General features: G+C 40.2%; 1 protein-coding gene across 2 annotated transcripts; it reads left to right on the top strand.

Moving 5' to 3' along the window:
* The first annotated feature begins 429 nt into the window (after positions 1–429).
* Positions 430–11455, top strand: orai2 (ORAI calcium release-activated calcium modulator 2). Of its 2 annotated transcripts, none has more exons than XM_008306280.1 (3): positions 430–555; positions 6915–7150; positions 8544–11455. In XM_008306280.1, the coding sequence occupies exons 2-3, from the start codon at positions 6920–6922 to the stop codon at positions 9123–9125; spliced, it is 813 nt and encodes a 270-aa protein (XP_008304502.1). In that variant the 5' UTR covers positions 430–555; positions 6915–6919; the 3' UTR covers positions 9126–11455. The 2 variants fall into 2 exon arrangements, with proteins under 2 accessions (XP_008304502.1, XP_008304501.1); XM_008306279.1 differs by having other exon boundaries at positions 430–782.
* The last annotated feature ends 795 nt before the right edge of the window (positions 11456–12250 follow it).

The raw sequence follows: 12250 nt of genomic DNA, 5'->3' as shown, positions 1-12250 counted from the left end.
GTGTGTGTATAGAGAGAGACAGATTTTTTCTTAATATCTGTAGTTAATGTAAAATAAAGTTTCAAAAACTAGCAGAAGGCTGCTGTTGACTGAGACAGAATAATTCATTTCTGTATTCACTTTACTCACTTCACTCAGTAATGTCCACTAATATATTTGAGGACGACTGTAAGACTTTTTTTTCACTTCCCCCTTCTTTGCACTTAACATAGTTCTCGACCAGCCTTTATTCTACAGCAGCATTATAGAATTCCCGAATTAATTTATCTTTTCTGTCTTTTGGTTTCCATCCCGTGATATTTAGTTGCCCCACCCCTGTGATAAGACGCCCGTGGATGTGGACTTTTATTTATTTATTTTTTTTCTGAAACCTTACTCTGCGTGCTTTTACTTTGAAGGCCGCTCCCCCAGCCTGCAGCCTCCAGATGAGGATGTAGTTTTCCTCTCCGTCTCTCTGCTCGGCAGCTCAGCACCACCCGAACCGACAAAAACTACGGCAGGTGAACCGACTGGAGTCACTCGGCAGCGAGCTCAGCCGTCCTGCGGGTTTCTGAGGTATGGAGGAGAGCAGCACCGTTTCTGGCTCTGCTTCTGGAGCTCAACCGGGACGTTATTGACACCTGCAGCCGACGAGCTGAAGCTGCTCGATTAAAGAAAAAAAAAAAACACTCGCAGAGGTTCATTTTTTGTTTTTATTTTTTGAAATTAATCTGTTTACCTTCCTGAAACGTGGAGAGAAGACTGTGAGGAGTCTCTCATTGAAAAGTCACTTCCGCAGACAGGTGAGATATTTAAATAAAGTCAAGTTAAGTGCTAGCGCTCGGACAACTTGGTGAGGAGCTGCGTTAGCTAAGTTAGCTAGCTTTGGGGAGTCCTGCGTTGTCTGGATGCTGTTTTAGCTCTTTAAACTCTCTGACCGTGACCGAGTTGGATTTCAGTGTAATTTAAAGCTCCGGGACAGTTTGTAGAAATGCTAGCTTTCATATTTCTGCCTCTAACGTAGACAGAAATAGCCGCAGCCCGGCGGTGGACCGGCTCTTGTTAGCTAAACTCGGTAAACGGATCCTGCTAACTTGCCAGTTTTCTAAATATACACGGAGGCGTGAAGGTGCTGAACTGTTGGCGCTGTAAAACCAATCAGGGGAGATGCCCAAAGTGTGTTACATTTATACCTAACATTTATAAATGCATCACTTTAGCTCTGCATATTAACTATATATACTACAAACACTCATCTGTGTAGATTCTCAGTCATCCAGGTCATAAAAATCCTGAGAACTTCAGTAAAAACCAGCTCATCTCATCTTCTCATATCTAAAAGGCTTTTTCACTTCCACAATTTAAGAAGGATCTTGGAGGTCCAACTGCTTTTACTGAAGCTCTTAGGATTATACAATGCTTAACAACTTTGTTAGACCACCACCCAAAGCAAGGTTTATGCCCTAAATTAACAGCATTAGTAATTACCAGAATCATTTCTTACCTTTCTGTAATGGTTAATAAACCAGTATGTAGAAGCTCTTTCACTGAAATGATATTTTTAATGCTAAAATATAGTTATAATTGTTATCCAGGAATTAAGTGAACTGAAAAAATAGTAAAGCACATTATTATTTCTTGACTAAGGTGCCAAATTGTAGTTGTTTAGTGATTTACTCGCATTCCTGAACAGAAAATACTAGTTTTAGTGGTTGAGCGTTATACTTGATTAATTTCGGACTTCTCAGAGAAGCCCAGTGGCTCAATGTGGGTATAAAAATTCAGTTTGAAGTTCCTCATTCCTAGTCAAAATGGTAAAACGTCAAGAGCTGAGTACGCATTGAAGCACTTCATGATACTGGATGGTCTATATTTAGATATATATATATACAGTGCTTGACAAATTAGACAGGTGGTCATACATTTGCTAAGCACTGTACATCATTTGTGAAGCTCTCACCTACATGCATAATACTCTTGCAGTCATGCACTGGTTATTCACTTCTACCAGTGTGGCTTGCTGTTGTGGTTACCTGCGAAAGCTCGTTCGGAAAACCAGTGTTTTTGTGTTTGCACATTATGTAAGATGAGCAGGGAGCGAGTAAAGTGTCAGAACTTTACATAGACAAACACTGTGCTGCAGCAGGAACTGCACTATCTGATCAAAACTGCATGGACATTTCATCAGATTCATCAGAGAACTATGACCATGTAGTTTTTTTTTTTCCCTTTGTGGTGCATGGCTGTGAACAATGGTAATCATAAAAATAAACAAGGATAAAATAATATAAAAAGCAAATATTACAAGTTGAATTAAAAGTGCAGCAAAAGAAAGCCATTTTAAAAGTCATAAAAATGCCTATTTAAGTGAGCCAACTGCAAAATCCCCCAGCATGTAGTGTAAATAACAGAAGTAACTGTGTGTTGTGCAAAAGGATGGTAATAATCATTAAAGCTGCAAGCAATGATGGTCGGGTCCTTGCTGTACGATTGTCGACCTTCGCACACATCAGGGTTTGGCAGAAACGTGCTCTGGGCGAGGCTCTGATCCAGCGTGCATGTTTAGGCCCTCTAATTTGCATTTCAATTTGCCGGAGAACAATAATAATAAACCTATGCATTTGAATAATAGCAACAACAATAGTAACAATAACTACGATATCACACAACCCTGTAGCGTCCAGGTGCTGATGCCAAACGTTAAATATTACTGACAGGGAAATGTAGCTGCGTGAGTGACGATATTTATTGCAACAAAAAAATGCAGGTAACATCATGTAAAGAGGTCCAATTCTAGGGCCAATCTGTGCCCCACAATGCACAGTGGAAATTATGTTAGATAGCCTTTTATGAACTTTGTCATGTTGTTATTTCCTGTCAGTCTAATACAATTTAGTAAGGAAGTCTGTGACATCCCTCCCAGTTATGCAATAATTCCCATTTATATCCCAATTCTACTTGGTTGCACCCATGAAGCAGCAGTGAACACAGTGACAAAGCTTTGGGTCTGCCCTGTAGGTCCTGGGGGCCACTGATCCTTCCCCTTTAATATCTAAAACTCTGCATATTTGTGGTCCTCAAATCTAATGGAACAGAGAATAACTTAACGTAGAGCGTCGAAGGGAGGGGAGAACATGTTGTTGCACATTACCAGATGCCTACAGCTAATGAATATATTACAGGCAGTGAAGGAACTTGTTTCAATGAGCAAAAGAGTTTCCAGTGTTTCAGGCTTTACTTCATATTTCTGCACTAATGCAGCTGTGGCTCAGGTGGTAGAGCGGTTGTCTTCTGATCGCAAGGTTGGTGGTTCAATCCTGCGCCCCTCCACAGTCGACGTGTCCTTGGGCAAGACACTGAACCTGAAGTTGCTCCCAATGGCAGGCAGCACCTTGCATGGCAGCTTTGTCACCATTGGTGTATGAATGTGTATCTAGTCTCAGATGTACGTCGCTTTGGATAAAAGTGTCTGCTAGATGAAATTGCAAATTGTAAGAATGAAACCTGCAGGGAGTTTAATAACCTCTGTTTGCATCTTTAGTCAGCAGACGTACACATGGAGAGATGCATTTTGCTTCTTTTGCTTCTCTCTTGTATCATAGGCAATCTATTACACTTCTATTAACGCACAGGAAATCCACTTGATGCGTCTGGATGCAGCATCAGTGGCGTTTCCGGGGTTCATCAGGTGTTTCTGGTCTTTCAGCACGTAGCACTATGTCACACATGGGTGTCTATTACATATCATATTGACATGTCAAAACGCACCTACTAGTGTGACTCTGAGATCTGAATCGTGTCAGGTTAATGTCTGAACAGTTTTGGTGTTAAAGTGTCACTGAAAGCAATTCTGGATTTTGCAGAAACCTCAATACATCTACTGTGTTCCATTTGCTGATCCCTTCATTTGACTTGCTGCATCCCTGAGACAGCAGAGAGGATAAATGCTTCTTTAAATTACGAGGGATGTGTACATTTATGCACAGCAGCTGTAACTTCAGGAACACACATTACACAGATTCCAGGAGTTATTTATGTTAAAGCTCCTGTGATTGAATCCTCCTGAGCCCCATCAGAGCTGACAGCATGTTTTTTATAAGGATAAGCCTGTGATGACGCACAAGATGACATTTTAGCGTTTTAATAATGTAGTGTAATAGTGGTAAATAAACCTGCGTGCCCCCACAATGTCTGATTGAAGATTACGCCTTTGTTCCTGTTCATCTTACAAGGACTAACTCTAACACTAATACCTTAATTGTAAGTGAGAACCCAAGAGGGGTCGCAAATCACAGTTCACTGCACCCTGAATTGTCACACAGCACGTTAAACGACACTGAGATGAATTCACTCGTGGGTATAACCAATGCACAAGCTGGGTTTCACTAACGAATAAGGCTACCGATTCCCCGCAGTAGATCAGAATAGGGACGTGACTAAAACACATATTACAGACAAAATGTACTAAATAAAGACGGCAGGAAACAGAGTTTGGACGTCAAGTATTTGCTGCTACATTGGCATATTTCTTCCATGCAGCAGCAAAGTGAGCCCCTCATAAAATGCCATGTGGCCACACAAACCACGCTGCCTGGGAACAGAGTGAGACCTTCAACATCTCCTCGGGCCTCCCATAGAGAAGAAGTGGCACCACCACGCTCACCTCACTTTATTTAATTATAAAGAACAGACAGCGGAAGTGCCTCTGTTACACATGTTGTAGGATTTTCTTATTGAGCACATCACTCCACAACCGTGTGCGTCGTTATGTTCTGTAGCAGCTGTGTGCGTCGTTATGTTTCAGATCAGCAACAAAAACATTAGCTGGTGACGTTTTGTGATCAAACCTGGCTCACTGTCAGCATTTCAAATAATCTCACTGGTGTTGGGACACAGTTGCAGCTAAAATAGCAAGCGGATGAGCAATTATTTGTCAACTATTAAATTAATCAATGTACATTTGATAATTGAATGATAGATTTATTTTTTCAAGAAAAAAGGTGTAAATCCTCTGACTCCAGCTTCTTAAATGTGAATATTTTCCTGTTTCTTCTCGATGACAGTAATCTGAGCATCGTTGGGTTGTGGACAAAACTATACATTAAAGGACGTCGTTTTGGGCTTTGGTAGAGACAGATTTTTGACATTTTCAACCTCAAACAACAAACTGAATAATCAAGAAAATGTTTAGCAGAATAATTAGCAATGAAGTCAAGTTCTTCCCCAGTAAAGTGGTAAATCCATCTCAGTGGATCAGACTTTTTTCATAAAGTCTGAAGCACACTATTGTCCAAAATACTGCTGTATGCTGCTTCATGAAGAGTTTTGGGGCCACAACCATGGAAACAAACCTGAAGAAAAATAAAAGAGAAAAATCCATGAAAGTCTACACAAGGGGTCCATAAAGTATGGAAGCAAAATAGCTAAATATTGCTAAATTAGCTGACGTTAACCCCCCTGTAATAAAAGCTGAAGTGTAACGAGTCAAATTATCAGCTGTTTACTTTATGGTGCTGTCATTTATCAGTTGCTGGACTTCTGACAGTTGCTTTATTGCCTTTCGTTTTCTTCATAAAAGTCCTTTGCTGTTCCCATCTCAGAAGTCCCTCCTCAGCTCCTCTGGCTCTTTGTCAACAGTAGAACAGTCTTTTGGCAGACAAATGTTATGTCCCCCGAAAAAGTTCAGCCTGGGTTGTGGGAATATTTTGACAAAGTCACTGTTCAGCAAGAATAAAACCATGACGCTGCAGTGATTGATGGGCAGGAGGAAAAACAACTCAGATCACATTCTCATATAAAGATTCTTTTATAGTGTTTTATTGGGTTATTATCATAATACCTAAGATAACAAACTGGGGGATCGTATTCCATCATTGTGTTTTCCTGTTGAGCTGTGTATATCTTCGAAGGCCCATGTAGGGGCAAAAGCTGGCAAACAACATTTATCTGATATGTGGCGTTGGTCCACGGTACAAAAATACACATTAAATCACGTAAATGTCACAGCATTGTTCAAATGTAAGTGACTTGAGAGCCGCAGTGCTTGTCGGCATCAGGGATTTTAACTTATTTTGACCACACAGGAAGCTCTTCTTCTCTTACAAAATGTGTCATTCATTACAGAAATTCAATAACTTATTTGAGAATTTTTGAAATAGCAGCCTGTACACCAACTTAAAATTGTCTCATTCTCAGTGTTTTATGGTGCGTTAAGCTTTTTAAATGACCTCATTGCCAAGGAATTGTCATTAATTGACTAATTAATTGCAGTGCTTTTAAAAAGGTATGCATTTACACCGATTTTATCTTTATCTCATGTTGCTGTAGGCTGATGTTAATGTGATGACATGCAGTTTAGACTAGAGCTGCAACAACTAACCAATTATCTGTCAACTTTTAAATTAATTGTCAACTAATCTGACACTGGATTGATCAGTTGGGGTAATTTTTTAGGGTAAAAAAAAGTCTAAATTCTATGATTGCAGTTTCTTAAATGTGAATATTTTCCAGTTTTCTTACTCTTCTGACAGTAAACTGAACATCTTTGGGCTGCGGACTAAAGAAGACATTTATGGATGGTTTCTCGGGCTTTAGGAAACACTGATGGACACTTTTCACCACTTTCTGACATGTAATAGAACAAACAACTTATTGAATAATGGAGAAAATAATGAAAATGATTGTTCACACTTGTCCTATTGTAAGCGTTCCTCGGCATAACCTTGATGAAATGCCTGCACAACTTTTAAAACTGAATCCGACCTGAGGTTGTCTTGTTGATTTACCATAATCTTTGCATAACCAGGCACATACAGTATCTGATAGGGGGAGCATTTTGCCTGTTATGTGATTCTGGTTTATCCACACAGCTTGCATCAGTCTCTTGTCTAGTCCTGGTGAGGAGGAGCTCACATCTGTCCTGTTTATTCCCCCAGGTGCCATGAGCAGCGAGCTGAACGTCCCTATGGGCTCCCCGGCCCCGGGGGTCTCAGAGCGGGCTCCGGACAGCGGCGGGATGGACTACAGGGACTGGGTGCGACGCAGCTACCTGGAGCTGGTGAGCTCCAACCACCACTCAGTGCAGGCCCTGTCCTGGAGGAAACTCTACCTGAGCCGGGCCAAGCTCAAGGCCTCCAGCAGGACCTCCGCACTGCTGTCCGGCTTTGCAATGGTTAGTTGGTTTTTCACCTGATCATTTTACGTGTTTCAAACCTCAACAAAGATTTTATTTTTCCAGGAAGTTGATGATGCTTGTTCACTTCAGTACCACAGATCTTGTGTGACAAAGATAATTCACCACAGTAGCCAATGTGTCACATGGTAATTTGGGCAGGAAATACCTCTCAATTTCCTGTTTGTGCACTTAAAATGTCATTGTTGGCTGCTGCACATCAGTGTTTATGGTTACAGTTTGTCCTCTGGATTACATTTTTCTGACAACATAAATCATCATTACATTGATTTATGGTAGTTAATATCAGTTCTCAAATAGCAAAGCATGCTTATTCTTTCCTGTGGTGGACTGGGGACAACTGTATTACCACAAAAAAACAGGCTTCACTAAAATATGTTGGACCAACAAAACCGTCGTATTGCTGGTTAATTCTTTCTGTCATTTATCCAGCAGAAGCATTTCTTCGTTCTCTCTGCTTCATGCTTTTTTGGGGTGTTTGGGGGTTTTTGTTTGCTCCTGCGGGTGGCTGTTCATAAGCCTCAGCCACTGTTGCTATGGAGAATAAACCAGTGAGAGATGTGAGTCAAATTCAGAGAACTTTGCAGCTGGGAACAAAACACATCCATCATTACTGAATGTAAAATTAAACTTTCTTAACGCTCTGAACCCTGAGGAGTTTCTGTCAGATTTTTGCTCACTGCAGGCTCATTTTTCATTATAAAGTCCTGGAGCTCTATTGAAAACAGCACAACCATGACTAGAAGGAGAGAGAACTCAAACGTGTCTTTTGTGCAGTATTAAAAAGTAATAATGCCATAAATCATTGAAAAAAAAAGAAAAAAGAAAAGGAATTTGTTTTATTTATTTTTACAAAAATGTAAAAAGACCTCCAACTAACATGCTCATCATTTTTCAGAGTGCCCCCAGGTTTTACCAATACTGAAAAAACAACATTAGCTGAACATTCTATAGATATTTTACTACTTACACAGCCTGCAGTTCGGCTGGAAAATTGCTCAATTTTTGTAATATGACTGTTGGTCGTAGCTGAGTTACTGGTTCTTTTTTTAATATATATATATAATTAGGTTGAGAAGCACAGGATTTTATTAAATTTTTATTTTTATTTATTTTTTTTTTTTTAAACAAAATCTTGTTACTGCAAACAGTATATTGTTGGAGAACATTTGTACTCATAAATTAACCAAAAGTGTTTCAAGACCATCCAAGAGCTGAAAAAGTAGCTGTGCTTGCTGGGAACTTACTGAACTTCCCCAAATAATACTTTTTTCTTTGCAGCTCAAATGTGTTGAATTGTCTGATTTGTCGCACATACACAGTATCTTTGTCTCGCCCTGTTGACTGAATGACCTGGATGTTCCTGTCATAGGTGGCCATGGTGGAGGTGCAGCTGGAGGTGCAGTACAGTTACCCTCGGGTGCTCCTCATCGCCTTCAGCGTGTGCACCACCGTGTTGGTGGCGGTGCACCTCTTCGCTCTGCTGATCAGTACCTGCATCCTGCCCAACGTGGAAGCCGTCAGCAACATCCACAACCTCAACTCTGTCAGCGAGTCGCCCCACGAACGCATGCACTACTACATCGAGCTGGCCTGGGGCTTCTCCACGGCGCTGGGCATCCTTCTGTTTTTAGCAGAGGTGGTGCTGCTCTGCTGGATCAAGTTCCTACCCGTGGACTCCGGCGGGCTCAAAAAGGCCGCCGTCTGCGGCACCACGACCGCCGCCACTCAGGTGACGTCCACAACCCCCTCAGTGCAGGACAGCGGCTGGCAGGCGGCGCTGGCCTCCACCATCATCATGGTCCCAGTGGGGGTGATCTTTGTGGTGTTCACCATCCACTTCTATCGCTCTCTGGTGCGCCACAAGACAGAGCGCCACCACCAGGAGATCGAGGAACTGCACAAGATAAAGGTGCAGCTGGACGGCCACGAGAGAGGCCTCCAGACTGTGTGAAAACCCAACGGCAGCTTTAAAGACTTTCTCTGTGTCACATATTTATCAAGCCCTCTCCCTTTTCTGACATTTGTTCTGGTCATTGCTAAAGTCTCGAACTTGTAAGCAGTGAACTTTAAAGCGTGTCACTGTGCAGTACAGACAGCCAATACATGTCAGACTGCCAACTTATTCTTAAGGTGAAGTTACATTGTAGGATTTGTGCGGTGACTTGGTCTGTGTTTTAGCTCTGTAGTCTGTGTTGGTCAAGGAAAAAGGTTTACACAAAAAGGGCTATTATGTTCGCTGTGCCATTTCTGCTCTGTTTACGTTTTAACGGTTGGGTTCAGTCCCGACAGGGTTTCCATTTTAGATCTGTTGCCAAAATACCCGTAATTACCTTAAAACTCTCCTTTTGAATCTCTTATATCTGCTCAGTTCTTATTAGCAAACTGTATAGAGATTATTTGAGTTGCAGGCTTCTCATTTTCAATCTGCAGTTCTTTTAAAAGAAATTGATGTTTGAAGCTTGACCTAATTGATATTAATGCCTTCAGTAACTTGCCATAATGGAAGTTGACTACTGTTTATAGATCCCAACTGATATTAGGCCCAATGCTGATACCATTTATAAGGATGAAGTAACTCCCATAAAGCCACTACTGTTCATTTTAGGGCTACCTTCCATGAAAGAAAGTCTTGGTCGACTGAAATCGTACCTGCAGTTCAACCAATCAATTTCTAGCAGTGTGTCTCACAAACTACACTGTTTACAACTTAACATAAAGACCATTTGACTCCGCACCGCTGTGTGCTCAGCTCAGACTCTGCTGCATGTGCTGCAGACTATGATGAGATTGTTGTAATAATGGAGTCGGAGCTGCTCTGCTGGACAAACTCTGTGATGACACATTTTCTAAATGATCCTAAGCATCTCTTTGTGCTTTATGATTTGTATTAGATAAATCTGTAATTGGATTATTGGGCTCAGTGTCAGCTGGTTTTCTATTATCAGCCAAAGATTGATTGTTAAAGAAGGAACCAATTTAACAGCAGTTGATCAGGAGTGTTCTGTGCATATTTGCACTTCAGTTGTATTAGAAACATGTGCCATGTCAGCGTCCATAATGGGAATATACTAGTTCAAATGTAATTTATATGATCAGTAATTTAAGGTAGTCAATTTAGTAGTTCAAACCAGGATGTGCAAATAAATGTTTACGAGAAACGCTGTAGCTTCTTATAGCTACGTGTTTCCTGCCTTCAGCCAACAAACCTTAGAGTTTATTTATAGATTTAGTCACTTGCAAATGTTTCATAGATGTTATAAGAGATTCAAGAAGATCTGGACACATTAAGCAGATTGAAAACTTGATTCAGATTCGATAAAATGCTACTGAACCCCAACTCTCATGCATTATGTGAGGAGTTCAGGCCTCACTGTTTACATTCAACCTTCTTGTCTGGTTTTTAAGTTTTGAGAGCGACCAAGGTTGTTTCTCCACCATGTGTGTCTGTGTCTGGAGCAGCATGGTGAGCACGTGTCAAAAAGTCTTAAAAAAACATAGTAGCGTGAAAGTTGGCATTACTGTGTTTTTACATCCAAAAGCTCACGAAAGCCTCAAAGACTTTGTCATCAACTTCATTTGAAAAGCTTTTACTTCTTAAAGACCACGGAGCCTGTGTCATATCTGTCAAACCAGTCAACTCTGCATACTGATGCTGCTTAATATGAATGTGTTACTGTCCAAATATAGTTCTGCCTTACAGAATTATGGCCTTTTTCTGAACTGCTGTTTTGCTCAAGGTCACAACACAAGCACACGTTTTACTGAAAGTGTAGCTAAGCATGACAAAGTCTAAACCAACGAAGCTTAACGTCGGGTGAAGGCCCGAGGGTTGGAGCGAAGTGGTGGAGGAGACGCTCTCTGGATGGGCCGTTTGTAAACAGCATGACTTTGTAACCTCCAGTTTCTGTACTTAAAACACTGGAGACCTTTCAGTAAATGTGGGTTAACTGAGAGAAGCGACAGCTTCTCAGCGGAGGGCAGAATCTGTTACTGTGTTTTTTTAAAAAAGATGGAAAACGCACCAACCTGTTATCACATTCCAAATAAGATGACTGACCAAAGTGTTGCTCAGTTATTTCTTACTGTTCAGAAGAGACTAAAGTGCACTTGTAGTTTTAGTTGTACAGCGAGTTGGTGCCGGGTTCATATCAAGAGAATGTTCTTGCTTTGTTTAACATTTGTGTATTTGTGCTTCTTAAACTGCTGAGGTCAAGGAGGATGGAATTCACACCCTGCAACAGACTTCCAAAATAAAAGTTCTCATTGTCTTTTGCACGTGAATGAGTGTTGTGATGGTCGTCATGTGTCAAACCAGAGACTACTTATTCTCCCTTTGCCATAAAATGATCTTTTCTGACTTCATCCTATTTATTTTAGAGCTAATATGCAAGTTCAGGCCCAGTAAATAATATAAACTGACTGAAGTGAATAAGGACTATAAGAATATGAAATATGTAAAATATGCAACAAATAAGATTACTCACTGGGTTGACAGGAATTATTTTTACAGGTTTTCAGGTACTATTGTAAAAAATGCAAATTTCTAATGTGGCCATTATTTACAGTTTTGGTTTATTTTTTTATTTTTTTATTTTTTTAAGTCAACATGTAAATTAATAGTTTTTTTTTCATATGATTTCACAAGTTATCTGTAATTTAACAAAATAGAAAAATTGCAAACAGTTAAAAATAATTTCTCAGTGTTAATATGAAATTTCTTTTCTTTCAAATAAAGGCAAATACCAGTAATATACATTTTTTGCACATTTAAATGCAGTAAATATTGTCTCATTTTGCGGTCAAGCTGTTAAAAAAAAAGTAACTAAAAAACTAATTATTTGTAAAAATATTGATTTTTTTTGTTCATTATACTTTTTTCTGGGATTCTACTCGGTGTTATCTGTTAAATTAGTCACTTGTTCAAAACAGTAGTGTAACATCCTTTTATACAGCGTACCATTGGATGTGGCAGTCTGTTTTTGCACATCAGACTGCCGATGCAGTGGTGAGGCTTCAGTACTTGAAGTCTTTGATTTTAAAGCTATAAGTACACGGCGACAGTTACCAGATTATGTG

Source organism: Stegastes partitus, unplaced genomic scaffold (assembly GCF_000690725.1).
Source record: "Stegastes partitus isolate 25-593 unplaced genomic scaffold, Stegastes_partitus-1.0.2 Scaffold3639, whole genome shotgun sequence".
In the NCBI taxonomy this organism is placed as follows: Eukaryota; Metazoa; Chordata; class Actinopteri; family Pomacentridae; genus Stegastes; species Stegastes partitus.
The sequence above is the reverse complement of the archived record's forward strand: the minus strand, read 5'-3'. Positions and strand labels throughout refer to the sequence as shown.